Source organism: Bombina bombina, chromosome 2 (assembly GCF_027579735.1).
Source record: "Bombina bombina isolate aBomBom1 chromosome 2, aBomBom1.pri, whole genome shotgun sequence".
Classification (NCBI taxonomy): Eukaryota; Metazoa; Chordata; class Amphibia; order Anura; family Bombinatoridae; genus Bombina; species Bombina bombina.
In genome coordinates, this window is record NC_069500.1 from 288,640,786 (window position 1) to 288,661,566 (window position 20,781).

Consider the following 20,781-nt stretch of genomic DNA (forward strand, 5'->3'; position numbering starts at 1 on the left):
CGCATTCTATTGGCTGTTCCGATCAGCCAATAGAATGCGAGCTCAATCTGATTGGCTGATTGGATCAGCCAATCGGATTGAACTTGATTCTGATTGGCTGATTCCATCAGCCAATCAGAAAATTCCTACCTTAATTCCGATTGGCTGATAGAATCCTATCAGCCAATCGGAATTCGAGGGACGCCATCTTGGATGACGTCCCTTAAAGGAACCGTCATTCGTCGTCTAGTCGTCGGAAGAAGAGGATGGATCCGCGCTGGAGGTCTTCAAGATGGAGCCGGTCGTCATCGGATGGAAGAACATAGAAGATGCCGCTTGGAGAAGATGTTTGCCGGTCCGGATGTCCTCTTCTTGCCGGATAGGAGGAAGACTTTGGAGCACCGGATTATGGATCGCCAACCCCCGCTTGGGTTGGATGAAGATCTTGGAGCCAGGACGGATCGGTGATACCTGGATGGTGAAGACAAGGTAGGAAGATCTTCAGGGGATTAGTGTTAGGTTTATTTAAGGGGGTTTGGGTTAGATTAGGGGTATGTGGGTGGTGGGTTGTAATGTTGGGGGGGGGTATTGTATGTTTTTTTTTACAGGCAAAAGAGCTGAAATTCTTGGGGCATGCCCCGCAAAGGGCCCTGTTCAGGGCTGGTAAGGTAAAAGAGCTTGTAATTTTTGTATTTTAGAATAGGGTAGGGAATTTTTTATTTTGGGGGTCTTTGTTATTTTATTAGGGGGCTTAGAGTAGGTGTAATTAGTTTAAAATTGTTGTAATATTTTTCTTATGTTTGTAAATATTTTTTTATTTTCTGTAACTTAGTTCTTTTTTATTTTTTGTACTTTAGATAGTTTATTTAATTGTATTTATTTGTAGCAATTGTGTTTAATTAATTTATTGATAGTGTAGTGTTAGGTTAATTGTAGGTAATTGTAGGTAGTTTATTTAATTATTTTATTGATAGGGTAGTGTTAGGTTTAATTATATCTTAGGTTAGGATTTATTTTACAGGTAAATTTGTAATTATTTTAACTAGGTAACTATTAAATAGTTCTTAACTATTTAATAGCTATTGTACCTGGTTAAAATAAATACAAAGTTACCTGTAAAATAAATATTAATCCTAAAATAGCTATAATATAAATGTAATTTATATTGTAGCTATATTAGGATTTATTTTACAGGTAAGTATTTAGCTTTAAATAGGAATCATTTATTTAATAAGAGTTAATTTATTTCGTTAGATAAAAATTATATTTAACTTAGGGGGGTGTTAGTGTTAGGGTTAGAATTAGCTTTAGGGGTTAATACATTTATTAGAATAGCGGTGAGCTCCGGTCGGCAGATTAGGGGTTAATAATTGAAGGTAGGTGTCGGCGATGTTAGGGAGGGCAGATTAGGGGTTAATACTATTTATGATAGGGTTAGTGAGGCGGATTAGGGGTTAATACATTTATTATAGTAGCGCTCAGGTCCGCTCGGCAGATTAGGGGTTAATAAGTGTAGGCAGGTGTCGGCGACGTTGTGGGGGGCAGATTAGGGGTTAATAAATATAACATAGGGGTCGGCGATGTTAGGGCAGCAGATTAGGGGTACATAGGGATAACTTAGGTGGCGGCGGTTTACGGAGCGGCAGATTAGGGGTTAAAAGTGTAATGCAGGGGTCAGCGATAGCGGGGGCGGCAGATTAGGGGTTAATAAGTGTAAGGCTAGGGGTGTTTAGACTCGGGGTACATGTTAGAGTGTTAGGTGCAGACGTAGGAAGTGTTTCCCCATAGGAAACAATGGGGCTGCGTTAGGAGCTGAACGCTGCTTTTTTGCAGGTGTTAGGTTTTTTTTCAGCTCAAACAGCCCCATTGTTTCCTATGGGAGAATCGTGCACGAGCACGTTTTTGAGGCCGGCCGCGTCCGTAAGCAACTCTGGTATCGAGAGTTGCATTTGCGCTAAATATGCTCTACGCTCCTTTTTTGGAGCCTAACGCAGCATTTGTTTGAACTCTCGATACCAGAGTTAAATTTATGGTGCGGCCAGAAAAAAACCCGCGGAGCGTTAACAGCCCTTTTACCGCCGAACTCTAAATCTAGCCGTTAGTATCCTTTGTTAAAAAGGATTCATGGAACAAACTTCCAATTGAGGGGGTAAACACAAAGACTGTAAATGAATTCCTGGGATATGTATAAGGCTATCCTAAGAAAAAAAGTAACATGTAATATGTGAAGACTTAATGGGTCTTTTTGGTTCTTATCTACCGTCAAATTCCTTGTTTCTATACCTAGGTAGGCTCAGGAGCTGTGAACTAGCTGCTATTTGGTGGCTGCACATACATACTTCTTGTCATTGGTTTACCAATGTGTTCAGCTAGCTCCCAGTAGTGCATTGCTGCACTTTCAACAAAGGATAGAGAATGAAGCAAATTATATTATAGAAGTAAATTGGAAAGTTGTTTATTTGAATCAGGAAAGAAAAAATGTGTGTTTCATGTCCCTTTAAACTGCTGATGGTAATACAAAAGAAAGAGACGCACAATCTGGTGTAAGGCAATCATACAGAAGGTTGCCTAATTATCATTTGAGTATTATTATTATTTTTAGTTGGGACATGCATAATAATTATGTTCTATAGCACAAAAGTATACCGTAGAGACAATTCAGTTCTTAGATCACTATTTATGAGTTTTTGTACTTTAGAAGCAGTAATAGAGACGTAAATCCTGAGTTCCATTGTATTCTTTAGTAACAATAAGAAGTTCAATTATAAATAAAACTCAAAATATATGCTTACCTTTCTTCACCAAAGCGTCGCCCAATCAGGACCTTGCACTTATTTTGAGGAAGACATGCCTCTAAAAGTGGTACTGTACGAAGAACTCTGCTCTCCTACAGATGAAAGATAAATAAGTTTTTCTAGATTATTAAATTAAAAAAATATAACCAGATAAAATGAATGTAATAAGTATTACTGAATTAAGCCTCCTTTCTTTATAATCATGTAAAATACAACAAATACATTATTTGAATTAATACATTCTGTGTAGATTATTTTAAAATATTCACAAAAAAAGTTAAGCTTCAGCAATTCTTGAGACCAGCTAATTTTTTGTTTAAAAATTAGGTAATTTTACACTAACTGACGACCATTCTGTTGGTGAATACAGAACGCCAGTAGATGGCGCTATAGAGTTTTGGTCCATAAACAGAAAAGATGCCGATCCTCTGGCATCCACCCAATCTCTTTAATATGATGTTGACCACGACAAATGCACAGGCAGGAGCTCTGCTTCTGCACTCCAACACATTCTATGAGAGGCTAGAACATTCGATCATGGCCAGGGCAAAACCAAAATAAAAACACACTGTAATAGCCGCAAATAACTGATTTACTGAAAGCAAAACCATTGATCAGCATTATAATATAGTAGGCCTGTATGCTAGGCTCAAATACCACACCTCTAACTAGTCCCAAAAACCCTCAGATTGGGATAAAAAATGGTAATAAAAAACAAAATATAAGTGGGAGCGCTACAAATGCTAAAGGTAAACGGAATAACAAAATAAGCGAAGTTAAACCAAAAGTAAGATAAAGAACAATTTACTCACAATGATATCTATGCATAAAATATAGCTAAAAACTAAATTTATGCTTACCTGATAAATTTCTTTCTTTCCGGGTATGGAGAGTCCACGAAACATTCTAATTACTAGTGGGATATACACTCCTGGCCAGCAGGAGGAGGCAAAAACCAAAGCCTTCAATCAAGAGATTGATTTAATGACAGGCTTCATACGGAACTAAAGCCTGCACAAAACAATGAATATCAGGAAGTTTAGCAATCTTTCTGTGAAATAAAACAGAAAGAGCAGAGATTTGTACTTTCAAGGAACTTGCAGACAAACCTTTATCCAAACCATCCTGAAGAAACTGTAAAATTCTAGGAATTCTAAAAGAATGCCAGGAGAATTTATGAGAAGAACACCATGAAATATAAGTCTTCCAAACTGGATAGTAAATCTTCCTAGAAACAGATTTACGAGCCTGTAACATAGTATCAATCACCTATATGACTAAGCACTAAGCGTTCAATTTCCATACCATCAAATTTAACGATTGAGATCCTGAGGGAAAAATGGTCCTTGAAACAGAAGGTCTGGTCTTAACGGAAGTACCTAAGGTTGGCAACTGGACATCCGGACAAGATCTGCATACCACAACCTGTGAGGCCATGCTGGTGCTACCAGAAACACAAACAATTGTTCCATGATGATCTTGGAGATCACTCTTGGAAGAAGAACTAGAGGCGGAAAAATATAAGCAGGTTGGAAAAACCAAGGGACTGCTAACGTATCCACCGACTCCACTTGAGGATCCCTGGACCTGGACAAGTACCTGGGAAGTTTCTTGTTTAGATGGGAAGCCATCAGATATATTTCTGGAAGACCCCACATCTAAACAATCTGAAAAAACACATCTGGATGGAGAGACCACTCCCCAGGGTGTAAAGTCTGACGGCTGAGATAATCCGCTTCCAAGTTGTCTACACCTGGGATATGTACCGCAGAAATTAGACAAGAGCTGGATTCCGCCCAAAAAAGTATCCAAGATACTTATTTCATAGCTAGGGAATTGTGAGTCCCACCCTGATGATTGACATATGTTAAAGTTGTGATATTGTCTGTCTGAAAACAAATGAACTGTTCTCTCTTCAACAGAGGCCAAACCTGAAGAGCCCTGAAAATAGCACGGAGTTCTAAAATATTGATTGGTAACCTTGCCTCTTGAGATTTCTAAACCCCTTGTGCTGTCAGAGACCCCCAGACAGCTCCCCAACCTGAAAAACTTGCATCTTTTGTGATTATAGTCCAGGTTGGACGAACAAAAGAGGCCCATTGAGCTATACAATTGTGATATCCTTGTATAATCCCTGCACCATTGATTCATCATACAAAGCTGAAGAGGTCTCATATGAAAACGAGCAAAGGGGATCGCATCCGATGCTGCAGTCATGAAACCTAAATTTTCCATGCACATAGCCACTGAAAGGAATGATTGAGACTGAAGTTTCGACAAGCTGAAACCAATTTTATTTGTGTCTTGTCTGTTAGAGACAGAGTCATGGACACTGAATCTATGTGGAAACCTAAAAAGGTGACCCTTTTCTAAGGAATCAAGGAACTTATTTGTAAATTGATCCTCCAACCATGTCTTTGAAGAAACAACACTAGTTGATTCGTGTGAGATTTGGCAGAATGTAAAGACTGAGCTAGTACCAAGATATCGTCCAAATAAGGGAACACCGCAATACCCTGTTCTCTGATTACAGAGAGTAGGGCACGAGAACCTTCGAAAAAATTCTTGGAGCGGTCGCTAGGCCAAATGGAATTGCGACACATTGGTAATGCTTGTCTAGAAAAGAGAATCTCAGAAATCGATAGTGGTCTGGATGAATCAGAATATAAAGATATGCATCCTGTAAGTCTATGATGGACATATAATGACCTTGCTGAACAAAAGGCAGAAAAGTCCTTATAGTCACCATTTTGAAAGTTGGCCCTCTTACAAAACGATTCAAAATTTTCAGATCCAGAACTGACCTGAATGAATTTTCTTTCTTTGGGACAATGAATAGATTTGAATAAAACCCCAGACCCTGTTCCTGAAACGGAACTGGCATGATTACCCCTGAAAGCTCTAGATCTGAAACACACTTCAGAAAAGCCTGAGCCTTCACCGAATTTGCTGGAACGTGAGAGAAAGAATCTTTTCACAGGAGGTCTTACTCTGAAATTCAATTCAATTCAATACCATTGAGAGACAATACTCTGAATCCACTGATTTTGAACAGAATCTGTCCAAATGTTTTGGGAAAAAACAAAATTGATGCTTACCTGATAAATTTATTTCTCTTGTGGTGTATCCAGTCCACGGGTTCATCCATTACTTGTGGGATATTCTCCTTCCCAACAGGAAGCTGCAAGAGGACACCCACAGCAGAGCTGTCTATATAGCTCCTCCCCTAACTGCCACCCCCAGTCATTCGACCGAAGACAAGCAAGAAAAAAGGAGAAACTATAGGGTGCAGTGGTGACTGTAGTTTAAAAATAAAAAACACCTGCCTTAAAATGACAGGGCGGGCCGTGGACTGGATACACCACAAGAGAAATAAATTTATCAGGTAAGCATAAATTTTGTTTTCTCTTGTAAAGGTGTATCCAGTCCACGGGTTCATCCATTACTTGTGGGATACCAATACCAAAGCTTTAGGACACGGATGAAGGGAGGGACAAGGCAGGCGCTTAAACGGAAGGCACCACTGACTGTAAGACCTTTCTCCCAAAAATAGCCTCAGAGGAAGCAAAAGTATCAAATTTGTAGAATTTAGAAAAAGTATGAAGCGAAGACCAAGTCGCCGCCTTACAAATCTGTTCAACAGAGGCCTCATTTTTAAAAGCCCATGTGGAAGCCACCGCTCTAGTGGAATGAGCAGTAATTCTTTCAGGAGGCTGCTGGCCAGCAGTCTCATAAGCTAAGCGGATTAAGCTTCTCAGACAAAAAGAAAGAGAAGTTGCCGAAGCCTTTTGGCTTCTCCTCTGTCCAGAGTAGCCAACAAACAAAGCAAATGTTTGACAAAAATCCTTTGTAGCTTGTAAATAAAACTTTAAAGCACAAACTACATCAAGATTGTGTAAAAGACGTTCCTTCTTAGAGGAAGGATTAGGATATAATGAAGGAACAACGATCTCCTGAATGATATTCCTATTAGATACCACTTTAGGAAGAAACCCAGGTTTAGCACGTAAAACTACCTTATCTGCATGGAAAATCAGATAAGGGGAATCACACTGTAAAGCAGATAACTCCGAAACTCTTCGAGCCGAGGAGATAGCTACTAAAAACAGAACTTTCCAAGATAAAAGTTTAATATCTATGGAATGCAAAGGTTCAAACGGAACCCCTTGAAGAACTTTAAGAACTAAATTTAAACTCCATGGCGGAGCAACAGGTTTAAACACAGGCTTGATTCTAACCAAAGCCCGACAAAACGCCTGGACGTCTGGAACCTCAGCCAAACGTTTGTGCAAAAGAATAGACAGAGCAGAAATCTGTCCCTTTAGAGAACTAGCTGACAATCACTTCTCCAATCCTTCTTGGAGAAAAGACAATATCCTGGGAATCCTGACTTTACTCCATGAGTAACCCTTGGATTCACACCAATGAAGATATTTACACCATATCTTACGATAGATTTTCCTGGTGACAGGCTTTCAAGCCAGAATTAAGGTATCAATGACCGACTCGGAAAAAACACGTTTTGACAAAAACAGAATTTATGTTTACCTGATAAATTACTTTCTCCAACGGTGTGTCCGGTCCACGGCGTCATCCTTACTTGTGGGATATTCTCTTCCCCAACAGGAAATGGCAAAGAGCCCAGCAAAGCTGGTCACATGATCCCTCCTAGGCTCCGCCTACCCCAGTCATTTGACCGACGTAAAGGAGGAATATTTGCATAGGAGAAACCATATGATACCGTGGTGACTGTAGTTAAAGAAAATAAATTATCAGACCTGATTAAAAAACCAGGGCGGGCCGTGGACCGGACACACCGTTGGAGAAAGTAATTTATCAGGTAAACATAAATTCTGTTTTCTCCAACATAGGTGTGTCCGGTCCACGGCGTCATCCTTACTTGTGGGAACCAATACCAAAGCTTTAGGACACGGATGAAGGGAGGGAGCAAATCAGGTCACCTAAATGGAAGGCACCACGGTTTGCAAAACCTTTCTCCCAAAAATAGCCTCAGAAGAAGCAAAAGTATCAAACTTGTAAAATTTGGTAAAAGTGTGCAGTGAAGACCAAGTCGCTGCCCTACATATCTGATCAACAGAAGCCTCGTTCTTGAAGGCCCATGTGGAAGCCACAGCCCTAGTGGAATGAGCTGTGATTCTTTCAGGAGGCTGCCGTCCGGCAGTCTCATAAGCCAATCTGATGATGCTTTTAATCCAAAAAGAGAGAGAGGTAGAAGTTGCTTTTTGACCTCTCCTTTTACCAGAATAAACAACAAACAAGGAAGATGTTTGTCTAAAATCCTTTGTAGCATCTAAATAGAATTTTAGAGCGCGAACAATATCCAAATTGTGCAACAAACGTTCTTTCTTTGAAACTGGATTCGGACACAAAGAAGGCACGACTATCTCCTGGTTAATGTTTTTGTTAGAAACAACTTTCGGAAGAAAACCAGGTTTAGTACGTAAAACCACCTTATCTGCATGGAAAACCAGATAAGGAGGAGAACACTGCAGAGCAGATAATTCTGAAACTCTTCTAGCAGAAGAAATTGCAACCAAAAACAAAACTTTCCAAGATAATAACTTAATATCAACGGAATGCAAGGGTTCAAACGGAACCCCCTGAAGAACTGAAAGAACTAAGTTGAGACTCCAAGGAGGAGTCAAAGGTTTGTAAACAGGCTTGATTCTAACCAGAGCCTGAACAAAGGCTTGAACATCTGGCACAGCTGCCAGCTTTTTGTGAAGTAACACAGACAAGGCAGAAATCTGTCCCTTCAAGGAACTTGCCGATAATCCTTTCTCCAATCCTTCTTGAAGAAAGGATAGAATCTTAGGAATCTTTACCTTGTTCCAAGGGAATCCTTTAGATTCACACCAACAGATATATTTTTTCCATATTTTGTGGTAAATTTTTCTAGTTACAGGCTTTCTGGCCTGAACAAGAGTATCAATAACAGAATCTGAGAACCCTCGTTTTGATAAGATCAAGCGTTCAATCTCCAAGCAGTCAGCTGGAGTGAGACCAGATTCGGATGTTCGAACGGACCTTGAACAAGAAGGTCTCGTCTCAAAGGTAGCTTCCATGGTGGAGCCGATGACATATTCACCAGATCTGCATACCAAGTCCTGCGTGGCCACGCAGGAGCTATCAAGATCACCGACGCCCTCTCCTGATTGATCCTGGCTACCAGCCTGGGGATGAGAGGAAACGGCGGGAATACATAAGCTAGTTTGAAGGTCCAAGGTGCTACTAGTGCATCTACTAGAGTCGCCTTGGGATCCCTGGATCTGGACCCGTAGCAAGGAACCTTGAAGTTCTGACGAGAGGCCATCAGATCCATGTCTGGAATGCCCCACAATTGAGTAATTTGGGCAAAGATTTCCGGATGGAGTTCCCACTCCCCCGGATGTAATGTCTGACGACTCAGAAAATCCGCTTCCCAATTTTCCACTCCTGGAATGTGGATTGCAGACAGGTGGCAGGAGTGAGTCTCCGCCCATTGAATGATTTTGGTCACTTCTTCCATCGCCAGGGAACTCCTTGTTCCCCCCTGATGGTTGATGTACGCAACAGTCGTCATGTTGTCTGATTGAAACCGTATGAACTTGGCCTTTGCTAGCTGAGGCCAAGCCTTGAGAGCATTGAATATCGCTCTCAGTTCCAGAATATTTATCGGTAGAAGAGATTCTTCCCGAGACCAAAGACCCTGAGCTTTCAGGGGTCCCCAGACCGCGCCCCAGCCCATCAGACTGGCGTCGGTCGTGACAATGACCCACTCTGGTCTGCGGAAGGTCATCCCTTGTGACAGGTTGTCCAGGGACAGCCACCAACGGAGTGAGTCTCTGGTCCTCTGATTTACTTGAATCGTCGGAGACAAGTCTGTATAGTCCCCATTCCACTGACTGAGCATGCACAGTTGTAATGGTCTTAGATGAATGAGCGCAAAAGGAACTATGTCCATTGCCGCTACCATCAAACCTATTACTTCCATGCACTGCGCTATGGAAGGAAGAGGAACGGAATGAAGTGTTTGACAAGAGTTTAGAAGTTTTGTTTTTCTGGCCTCTGTCAGAAAAATCCTCATTTCTAAGGAGTCTATTATTGTTCCCAAGAAGGGAACCCTTGTTGACGGAGATAGAGAACTCTTTTCTACGTTCACTTTCCATCCGTGAGATCTGAGAAAGGCCAGGACTATGTCCGTGTGAGCCTTTGCTTGAGGAAGGGACGACGCTTGAATCAGAATGTCGTCCAAGTAAGGTACTACTGCAATGCCCCTTGGTCTTAGTACCGCTAGAAGGGACCCTAGTACCTTTGTGAAAATCCTTGGAGCAGTGGCTAATCCGAAAGGAAGTGCCACGAACTGGAAATGCTTGTCCAGGAATGCGAACCTTAGGAACCGATGATGTTCCTTGTGGATAGGAATATGTAGATACGCATCCTTTAAATCCACCGTGGTCATGAATTGACCTTCCTGGATGGAAGGAAGAATTGTTCGAATAGTTTCCATTTTGAACGATGGAACCTTGAGAAACTTGTTTAGGATCTTGAGATCCAAGATTGGTCTGAACGTTCCCTCTTTTTTGGGAACTACGAACAGATTGGAGTAGAACCCCATCCCTTGTTCTCCTAATGGAACAGGATGAATCACTCCCATTTTTAACAGGTCTTCTACACAATGTAAGAATGCCTGTCTCTTTATGTGGTCTGAAGACAATAGAGACCTGTGGAACCTCCCCCTTGGGGGAAGCCCCTTGAATTCCAGAAGATAACCTTGGGAGACTATTTCTAGTGCCCAAGGATCCAGAACATCTCTTGCCCAAGCCTGAGCGAAGAGAGAGAGTCTGCCCCCCACCAGATCCGGTCCCGGATCGGGGGCCAACATTTCATGCTGTCTTGGTAGCAGTGGCAGGCTTCTTGGCCTGCTTTCCCTTGTTCCAGCCTTGCATTGGTCTCCAGGCTGGCTTGGCTTGAGAAGTATTACCCTCTTGCTTAGAGGACGTAGCACTTGGGGCTGGTCCGTTTCTACGAAAGGGACGAAAATTAGGTTTATTTTTGGCCTTGAAAGACCTATCCTGAGGAAGGGCGTGGCCCTTACCCCCAGTGATATCAGAGATAATCTCTTTCAAGTCAGGGCCAAACAGCGTTTTCCCCTTGAAAGGAATGTTAAGCAATTTGTTCTTGGAAGACGCATCCGCTGACCAAGATTTCAACCAAAGCGCTCTGCGCGCCACAATAGCAAACCCAGAATTTTTCGCCGCTAACCTAGCCAATTGCAAAGTGGCGTCTAGGGTGAAAGAATTAGCCAATTTGAGAGCACGGATTCTGTCCATAATCTCCTCATAAGGAGGAGAATCACTATCGATCGCCTTTTCTAGCTCATCGAACCAGAAACACGCGGCTGTAGTGACAGGGACAATGCATGAAATTGGTTGTAGAAGGTAACCTTGCTGAACAAACATCTTTTTAAGCAAACCTTCTAATTTTTTATCCATAGGATCTTTGAAAGCACAACTATCTTCTATGGGTATAGTGGTGCGTTTGTTTAAAGTAGAAACCGCCCCCTCGACCTTGGGGACTGTCTGCCATAAGTCCTTTCTGGGGTCGACCATGGGAAACAATTTTTTAAATATGGGGGGAGGGACGAAAGGTATACCGGGCCTTTCCCATTCTTTATTTACAATGTCCGCCACCCGCTTGGGTATAGGAAAAGCTTCTGGGGGCCCCGGGACCTCTAGGAACTTGTCCATTTTACATAGTTTCTCTGGGATGATCAAATTCTCACAATCATCCAGAGTGGATAACACCTCCTTAAGCAGAGCGCGGAGATGTTCCAACTTAAATTTAAATGTAATCACATCGGGTTCAGCTTGTTGAGAAATTTTCCCTGAATCTGAAATTTCTCCCTCAGACAAAACCTCCCTGGCCCCCTCAGACTGGTGTAGGGGCATATCAGAACCATTATCATCAGCGTCCTCATGCTCTTCAGTATCTAAAACAGAGCAGTCGCGCTTACGCTGATAAGTGGGCATTTTGGCTAAAATGTTTTTGATAGAATTATCCATTACAGCCGTTAATTGTTGCATAGTAAGGAGTATTGGCGCGCTAGATGTACTAGGGGCCTCCTGAGTGGGCAAGACTGGTGTAGACGAAGGAGGGAATGATGCAGTACCATGCTTACTCCCCTCACTTGAGGAATCATCTTGGGCATCATTTTCAGTGTCACATAAATCACATCTATTTAAATGAGAAGGAACCTTGGCTTCCCCACATTCAGAACACAGTCTATCTGGTAGTTCAGACATGTTAAACAGGCATAAACTTGATAACAAAGTACAAAAAACATTTTAAAATAAAACCGTTACTGTCACTTTAAATTTTAAACTGAACACACTTTATTACTGCAATTGCGAAAAAGTATGAAGGAATTGTTCAAAATTCACCAAAATTTCACCACAGTGTCTTAAAGCACACCAAATTTGGAAGCTTTAACCCTTAAAATAACGGAACCGGAGCCGTTTTTATCTTTATCCCCTTTACAGTCCCTGGTATCTGCTTTGCTGAGACCCAACCAAGCCCAAAGGGGAATACGATACCAAATGACGCCTTCAGAAAGTCTTTTTTATGTATCAGAGCTCCTCACACATGCGACTGCATGTCATGCTTCTCAAAAACAAGTGCGCAATACCGGCGCGAAAATGAGGCTCTGCCTATGATTAGGGAAAGCCCCTAGAGAATAAGGTGTCTAAAACAGTGCCTGCCGATATTATTTTACAAAAATACCCAGATTAAATGATTCCTCAAGGCTAATTATGTTTATATATGAATCGATTTAGCCCAGAAAATGTCTACAGTCTTAACAAGCCCTTGTGAAGCCCTTATTTACTCTGTAATAAAAATGGCTTACCGGATCCCATAGGGAAAATGACAGCTTCCAGCATTACATCGTCTTGTTAGAATGTGTCATACCTCAAGCAGCAAAAGTCTGCTCACTGTTCCCCCAACTGAAGTTAATTCCTCTCAACAGTCCTGTGTGGAACAGCCATCGATTTTAGTAACGGTTGCTAAAATCATTTTCCTCTTACAAACAGAAATCTTCATCTCTTTTCTGTTTCAGAGTAAATAGTACATACCAGCACTATTTTAAAATAACAAACTCTTGATTGAATAATAAAAACTACAGTTAAACACTAAAAAACTCTAAGCCATCTCCGTGGAGATGTTGCCTGTACAACGGCAAAGAGAATGACTGGGGTAGGCGGAGCCTAGGAGGGATCATGTGACCAGCTTTGCTGGGCTCTTTGCCATTTCCTGTTGGGGAAGAGAATATCCCACAAGTAAGGATGACGCCGTGGACCGGACACACCTATGTTGGAGAAATCAAGCGTTCAATCTCCAAGCAGTCAGACGCAGAGAAATTAGATTTGGATGTTTGAAGGGACCTTGAAGTAGAAGGTCCTGCCTCAGCGGCAGAGTCCAAGGTGGAAAGGATGACATGTCCACCAGATCTGCGTATCAAGTCCTGCGTGGCCACGCAGGAGCTATCAAAATCACCGAAGCTCTGTCCTGCTTGATCTTGGCAATCAGACGAGGGAGCAGAGGAAACGGTGGAAACACATAAGCCAGGTTGGAAGACCAAGGCACTGCTAGAGCATCTATCAGCGCTGCCTTGGGATCCCTGGACCTGAAACCATAACAAGGAAGCTTGGCGTTCTGACGAGACGCCATGAGATCCAGTTCTGGTTTGCCCCAAAGTTGAATCAACTGTGCAAACACCTCCGGATGGAGTTCCCACTCCCCCGGATGAAAAGTCTGTCGACTTAGAAAATACGCCTCCCAGTTCTCTAATCCTGGGATATGGATAGCTGATAGATGGCAAGAGTGAACCTCTGCCCATAGAATTATTTTTGAAACCTCTAACATTGCTAGGGAACTCCTTGTTCCCCCTTGATGGTTGATGTAAGCTACAGTCGTGATGTTGTCCGACTGAAATCTGATGAACCTGACCGCAGCTAGCTGAGGCCAAGCCTGAAGAGCATTGAATATCGCTCTTAGTTCCAGAATGTTTATTGGAAGGAGTGTCTCCTCCTGAGTCCACAAGCCCTGAGCTTTCAGGGAGTTCCAGACTGCACCCCAGCCCAGAAGGCTGGCATCTGTCATTACTATTGTCCAATCTGGCCTGCGGAAGGTCATACCCTTGGACAGATGGACCCGAGATAACCACCAGAGAAGAGAATCCCTGGTCTCTTGATCCAGATTTAGTAGAGGGGACAAATCTGTGTAATCCCCATTCCACTGACTGAGCATGCAGAGTTGCAGTGGTCTGAGATGTAGGCGGGCAAACGGCACTATGTCCATTGCCGCTACCATTAAGCCGATTACTTCCATACACTGAGCCACTGAAAGGCGAGAAGTAGAATAAAGAACACGGCAGGAATTTATAAGTTTTGACAACCTGGCCTCTGTCAGGTAAATCTTCATTTCTACAGTATCTATTTATCCTAGGAAGGAAACTCTTGTGAGAGGGGATAGAGAACTTTTTTCTTCGTTCACTTTCCACCCATGCAACCTCAGAAATGCCAGAACAATGTCCGTGTGAGACCTGGCAACTTGAAAAGTCGACGCCTGTATCAGAATGTCCTCTGAGTAAGGGGCTACTGCTATAGCCCGCGGCCTTAGGACCACTAGAAGGGACCCTAGAACCTTTGTAAAGATTCTTGGTGCCGTGGCAAACCCGAAGGGAAGAGCCACCAACTGGTAGTGCCTGTATTGACCCTCCTGGATCATAGGAAGGATGGTTCGAATAGTCTCCATCTTGAAGGATGGGACTCTGAGAAATTTGTTTAAGATCTTGAGATCTAAGATTGGTCTGAATGTTCCGTCTTTCTTGGGAACAACAAACAGATTTGAATAAAAGCCCTGTCCCTGTTCCTCCTGCGGAACTGGGTGGATCACTCCCATAACTAGGAGGTCTTGAACACAATGTAAGAATGCTTCTCTCTTTATCTGGTTTGCAGATAAAAGTGAGAGATGAAATCTCCCTTTTGGGGGAGAGGTTTTGAATTCCAGAAGATAACCCTTGGACACAATTTCCAATGCCCAGGGATTCTAGACATCTCTTGCCCAAGCCTGGGCGAAGAGAGAGAGTCTGCCCCCTACTAGATCCGTTTCCGGATCGGGGGCTGCTCCTTCATGCCGTCTTAGAGGCAGCAGCAGGCTTCTTGGCCTGTTTCCCCTTGTTCCAAGCCTGGTTAGGTCTCCAGACTGGCTTAGACTGGGCAAAAGTTCCCTCTTGTTTTGTGTTAGAGGAAGTTGAAGCTGCGCCACTCTTGAAGTTTCGAAAGGGCCGAAAACTAGACTGTTTGGTCCTTAATTTGTTGGACCTGTCTTGAGGAAGGGCGTGACCTTTTCCTCCAGTGATGTTAGAAATGATCTCCTTCAGTCCAGGCCCGAATAGGATCTGTCCTTTGAAGGGAATGTTGAGAAGTTTAGACTTTGAAGTCACGTCAGCTGACCAGGATTTAAGCTATAGGGCCCTACGCGCCTGAATAGCAAAACCTGAATTTTTAGCCGTTGGCTTGGTTAAATGAACAACGGCGTCAGAAACAAATGAATTGGCTAGCTTAAGGGCCCTAAGCTTGTCAATAATATCTTCCAACGGGGTTTCAACCTGTAGAGCCTCCTCTAGGGACTCAAACCAGAAAGCTGCAGCAGCAGTGACTGGGGCAATGCATGCAAAAGGCTGGAGAATAAAACCTTGTTGAATAAAAATTTTCTTAAGGTAACCCTCTAATTTTTTATCCATTGGATCTAGAAAAACACAACTGTCCTCGACAGGGATAGTGGTACGCTTAGCTAGAGTAGAAACTGCTCCCTCCACCTTAGGGACCGTCCGCCATAAGTCCCGTGTAGCAGCGTCTATAGGAAACATCTTTTTAAAAACAGGAGGGGGAGAGAATGGTACACCTGGTCTATCCCATTCCTTAGTAATAATTTCAGAAAACCTTTTAGGGATTGGAAAAACATCAGTGTAAGTAGGTACTGCATAGTATTTATCCAATCTACATAATTTATCTGGGACTACAATAGTGTCACAGTCGTCCAGAGTTGCTAAAACCTCCATGAGCAATACGCGGAGGTGTTCAAGCTTAAATTTAAATGTAGACATATCAGAATCAGGTTGAAGCATCTTCCCTGAATCAGAAAAATCACTCACAGATTGAAGCTCCCCTGCTCCAGCTTCATTATATTGTGAGGGTGTATCAGAGATAGCTACTAAAGCGTCAGAGAGCTCTGTATTTATTTTAGTCCCAGAGCTGTCTCGCTTTCCTTGCAATCCTGGCAGTTTAGATAATAACTCTGTAAGGGTATGATACATAACTGCCGCCATGTCTTGCAAGGTATACGCAATGGGCGCGCTAGATGTACTTGGCGTCCCCTGAGCGGGATTTATAGGATCTGACACGTGGGGAGAGTTAGACAGCATAACTTCCTCCTTGTCAATTTCTTCTGGTGATAAATGTTTTAAAGACAGAATATGGTCTTTGTAATCTATAGTAAAATCAGTGCATTTGGTACACATTCTAAGAGGGGGTTCCACAATGGCTTCTAAACATAATGAACAATGAGTTTCCTCTATGTCAGGCAATGAGACCAGCAAGCTTGGAAAACACTTTAATAACTGTGAACAAGCAAAAAATAAAAACGGTACTGTGCCTTTAAGAGAAAAAAACAATCACAGAAACTGCTAAAACAGTGAAAAAAGCAGTAAATCATACAAAATTTTTACAGTGTGTATAATAGGCTGAAAGAGCATTGCACCCACTTGCAAATGGATGATTAACCCCTTAGTTTCAAAACCGGATCAAAAAAATTATATAAACGTTTTTAAACAGTCACAACAAACTGCCACAGCTCTACTGTGGCCCTACCTGCCCATACAACGACTTTGGAAGGCACAAAAACCCCTTAGAGAGGTCCTATATGTTCAGGGGACACCTTCAGGGAAGCTGGTTGTCTCAAGCTGCAAAAACTAATGGAAAATAGGCCCCTCCCAACCTGTACTCACAGTGAGAGGGCCTTAAAAAACTATCCCTAGGCAAAATCTAGTCAGCCATGTGGAAAAACTGCGCCCCAGATTAAAGTTTTATCACCAATATGAAATAAATTTTTATACACCTCAAGCAAACGTTATATCTATTCAGTAATGTGAGTAAATAATAAAAATATTACCCTTTACAGCAAGCATGATACCAGTCGTTATTAAATCACTGTAATCAGGCTTACCATAAATAAATTCTGGTATTGTCAGCATTTTCTAGCTTATCATTTCTCTAGAAAAATTTAAAACTGCACATACCTCAGAGCAGGAGACCCTGCACACTATTCCCCCAGCTGAAGTTACCCATCTCTTCAGTTATGTGTGAGAACAGCAATGGATCTTATTTACAACCTGCTAAGATCATCAAAGACCACAGGCAGACTCTTCTTCAACTTTCTGCCAGAGGCTAAAATAGTACAACTCGGGTACCATTTGAAAATAACAAACTTTTGATTGAAGATAAACTACATTAATGCACCACATCTCTCTAGCTGCTTCCCTTGTCGAGAGCTGCAAGAGAATGACTGGGAGGTGGCAGTTAGGGGAGGAGCTATATAGACAGCTCTGATGTGGGTGATCCTCTTGCAGCTTCCTGTTGGGAAGGAGAATATCCCACAAGTAATGGATGAATCCGTGGACTGGATACACCTTACAAGAGAAATTAGATTTGGATGTTGGAAAGGACCTTGAATGAGAAGGTCCTGTCTCATTGGAAGTTTCCACAGAGGCAGAGAGGACATGTCCACTAGATCTGCATACCAAGTCCTGCGTGGCCAAGCAGGTGCGATTAGAATTACTGAAGCTCTCTCCTGTTTGATCCGAGCAATCACCCGGGGAAGGAGAGGAAACGGTGGAAACACATAAGCTAGGTTGAACGACCAACATACTGCCAAGGCATCTATCAGTTCGGCCTGAGGATCCCTCGACCTGGATCCGTATCTTGGGAGCTTGGCATTCTGTCGAGACGCCATCAGATCCAATTCCGGTCTGCCCCATCTGAGAATCAGTGAGGCAAATACCTCCGGATGGAGTTCCCACTCCCCCGGATGAAAAGCCTGTCGGATTAAAAAATCAGCTCCCCAGTTGTCCACTCCTGGGATGTAGATTGCTGACAGATAACAAGAGTGGACCTCCGCCCATCAAATTATCTTGGATACTTCTGTCATCGCTAAGGAACTCCTCGTTCCTCCCTGATGATTGATGTAAGCCACAGTCGTAATGTTGTCCGACTGGAATCTGATGAATTTGGTCGAAGCCAATTGAGGCCATGCTTGAAGCGCATTGAATATTGCTTTCAATTCCACCTGAGTCCATACACCCTGAGCCTTCAGGGAATTCCAGACTACACCACAGTCTAGTAGACTGGCGTCCGTCGTCACTATCACCCACAAGGGTCTGCGGAAAGACGTCCCTTGGGACAGATGATCCGGCGACAGCCACCAAAGAAGAGAGTCTCTGGACTCCTGGTCCAGATTTATCTGAGGAGATAAATTTGCATAATCCCCATTCCACTGTCCGAGCATGCACAGTTGCAGTGGTCTGAGATGAAATCGAGCAAACAGAATGATGTCCATTGCCGCCACCATCAATCCAATTACCTCCATGCACTGAGCCACTGATGGCCGAGGATTGGACTGAAGGGCTCGGCATGTATTTAGAATCGTTGACTTTCTGACCTCCGTCAGAAAAAACATAATTTATGTCAGAACTTACCTGATAAATTAATTTCTTTCATATTAGCAAGAGTCCATGAGCTAGTGACGTATGGGATATACATTCCTACCAGGAGGGGCAAAGTTTCCCAAACCTTAAAATGCCTATAAATACACCCCTCACCACACCCACAATTCAGTTTAACGAATAGCCAAGAAGTGGGGTGATAAGAAAGGAGCGAAAGCATCAAAAATAAGGAATTGGAATAATTGTGCTTTATACAAAAATATCATAACCACCACAAAAAAGGGTGGGTCTCATGGACTCTTGCTAATATGAAAGAAATGAATTTATCAGGTAAGTTCTTACATAAATGATGTGTTCTTTCATGTAATTAGCAAGAGTCCATGAGCTAGTGACGTATGGGATAGCAGATACCCAAGATGTGGAACTTCCACGCAAGAGTCACTAGAGAGGGAGGGATAAAATAAAGACAGCCAATTTCGCTGAAAAATTAATCCACAACCAAAATCAAAAGTTTAAATTTTTAAAATGAAAAAAACTGAAATTATAAGCAGAAGAATCAAACTGAAACAGCTGCCTGAAGTACTATTCTACCAAAAACTGCTTCTGAAGAAGAGAAAACACCAAAATGGTAGAATTTAGTAAAAGTATAAAAAGAAAACCAAGTTGTTGCTTTGCAAATCTGATCAACAGAAGCTTCATTCTTAAAAGCCCAGGAAGTAGAAACTGACCTAGAAGAATGAGCCGTAATCCTCTGAGGCGGGGATTAACCCGACTCCAAATAAGCATGATGATTCAAAAGCTTTAACCAAGATGCCAAAGAAATGGCAGAATCCTTCTGACCTTTCCTAAAACCAGAAAAGATAACAAATAGACTAGAAGTCTTTCTGAAATCTGAGTAGCTTCAACATAATATTTCAAAACTCTTACCACATCCAAAGAATGTAAGAATCTTTCCAAAGTATTCTTAGGATAAGGACACAAGAAAGGGACAATAATTCCTCTACTAATGTTGTTAGAATTCACAACTAAGGTAAAAATCGAAATGAAGACAGCAAAACCACCTTATCCTGATGAAAAATCAGAAAAAGGAGACTCACAAGAAAGAGCAGATAATTCAAAAACTGTTCTAGCTGAAGAAATGTCTAAAGGGAACAATACTTTCCATGAAAGTAATGTTAATGTCCAAAGAAAGCATATGCTCAAACGGAAGAGCCTGTAAGGCCCTCAGAACCAAATTAAGACTCCAGGGAGGAGAAATTGGCTTAATGACAGGCTTGATACGAACCAAAGCCTGAACAAAACAATGAATAACAGAAAGATTAGCACATTTTTCTGTGAAAACAGCACAGAAAAAGCAGAGATTTGTCCTTTCAAAGAACTTGCAGACAAAAACCCTTATCCAAACCATCCTGAAGAAACTATAAAATCCTAGGAATTCTAAAAGAATGCCAAGAGAATTTATGAGAAGAGCATCATGAGATGTAAATCTTCCAAACTCGATAATAAATCTTACTAGACACAGATTTACGAGCCTGCAACATAGTATTAATCACTGAGTCAGAGAAACTTCTATGACTAAGTACTAAGCGTTAAATTTCCATACCATCAAATTAATAATTTGAGTTCCTGATGGAAAAAACGAATGATAAGCTATAAGGTCTGGCCTTAATGGAAGTGACCAAGATTGGCAACTGGACATCCGAACAAGAACTATATACCAAAACCTGTGTGGCCATGCTGGAGCCACCAGCAACACAAAAGATTGCTCCCTGATGATTTTGAAAATCACTCTAAAAAGAAGAACCAGAGGCGAAAAAATATAGGCAGATGGAAAACTCCAAGGAAGTGTCAATGCATACACTGCTTCCGCCTGAGGATCCCTGAACCTGAATAGGCCCCTGGGAAGTTCCTTGTTTAGATGAGATGCCATCAGATCTATTTCTGGAAGCCCTCACATCTGAACAATTTGAAAAAAACAAAGAGACCATTCTCCTGGATGTAAAGCTTGATAAACAGAGATAATCCGCTTCCCAATTGTCTATACCTGGGAAATGGACTGCAGAAATTAGACAAAAGCTGGATTTAGCCCAAGCAAGTATCCGAGATACTTCTTTCACAGCCTAAGGACTGAGAGTCCCACCCTGATGATTGACATACGCCACAGTTGTGACATTGTCTGTCTGAAAAACAATTAACGTCTCTTTCTTCAAAAAGAAGCCAAAACTG

At 42.2% G+C, this 20,781-nt stretch overlaps 1 protein-coding gene across 3 annotated transcripts in view; it reads right to left on the reverse strand.

Moving 5' to 3' along the window:
* DTWD2 (DTW domain containing 2) overlaps window positions 1-20,781 on the reverse strand; it is a 916,318-nt gene that overhangs the window by 444,304 nt on the left and 451,233 nt on the right. For all 3 annotated transcript variants that reach the window (XM_053701584.1, XM_053701582.1, XM_053701583.1), the window contains exon 4: window positions 2,772-2,866. In XM_053701584.1, the coding sequence (XP_053557559.1) occupies window positions 2,772-2,866 (95 nt within the window). The remainder of the gene's footprint in view (window positions 1-2,771; window positions 2,867-20,781) is intronic.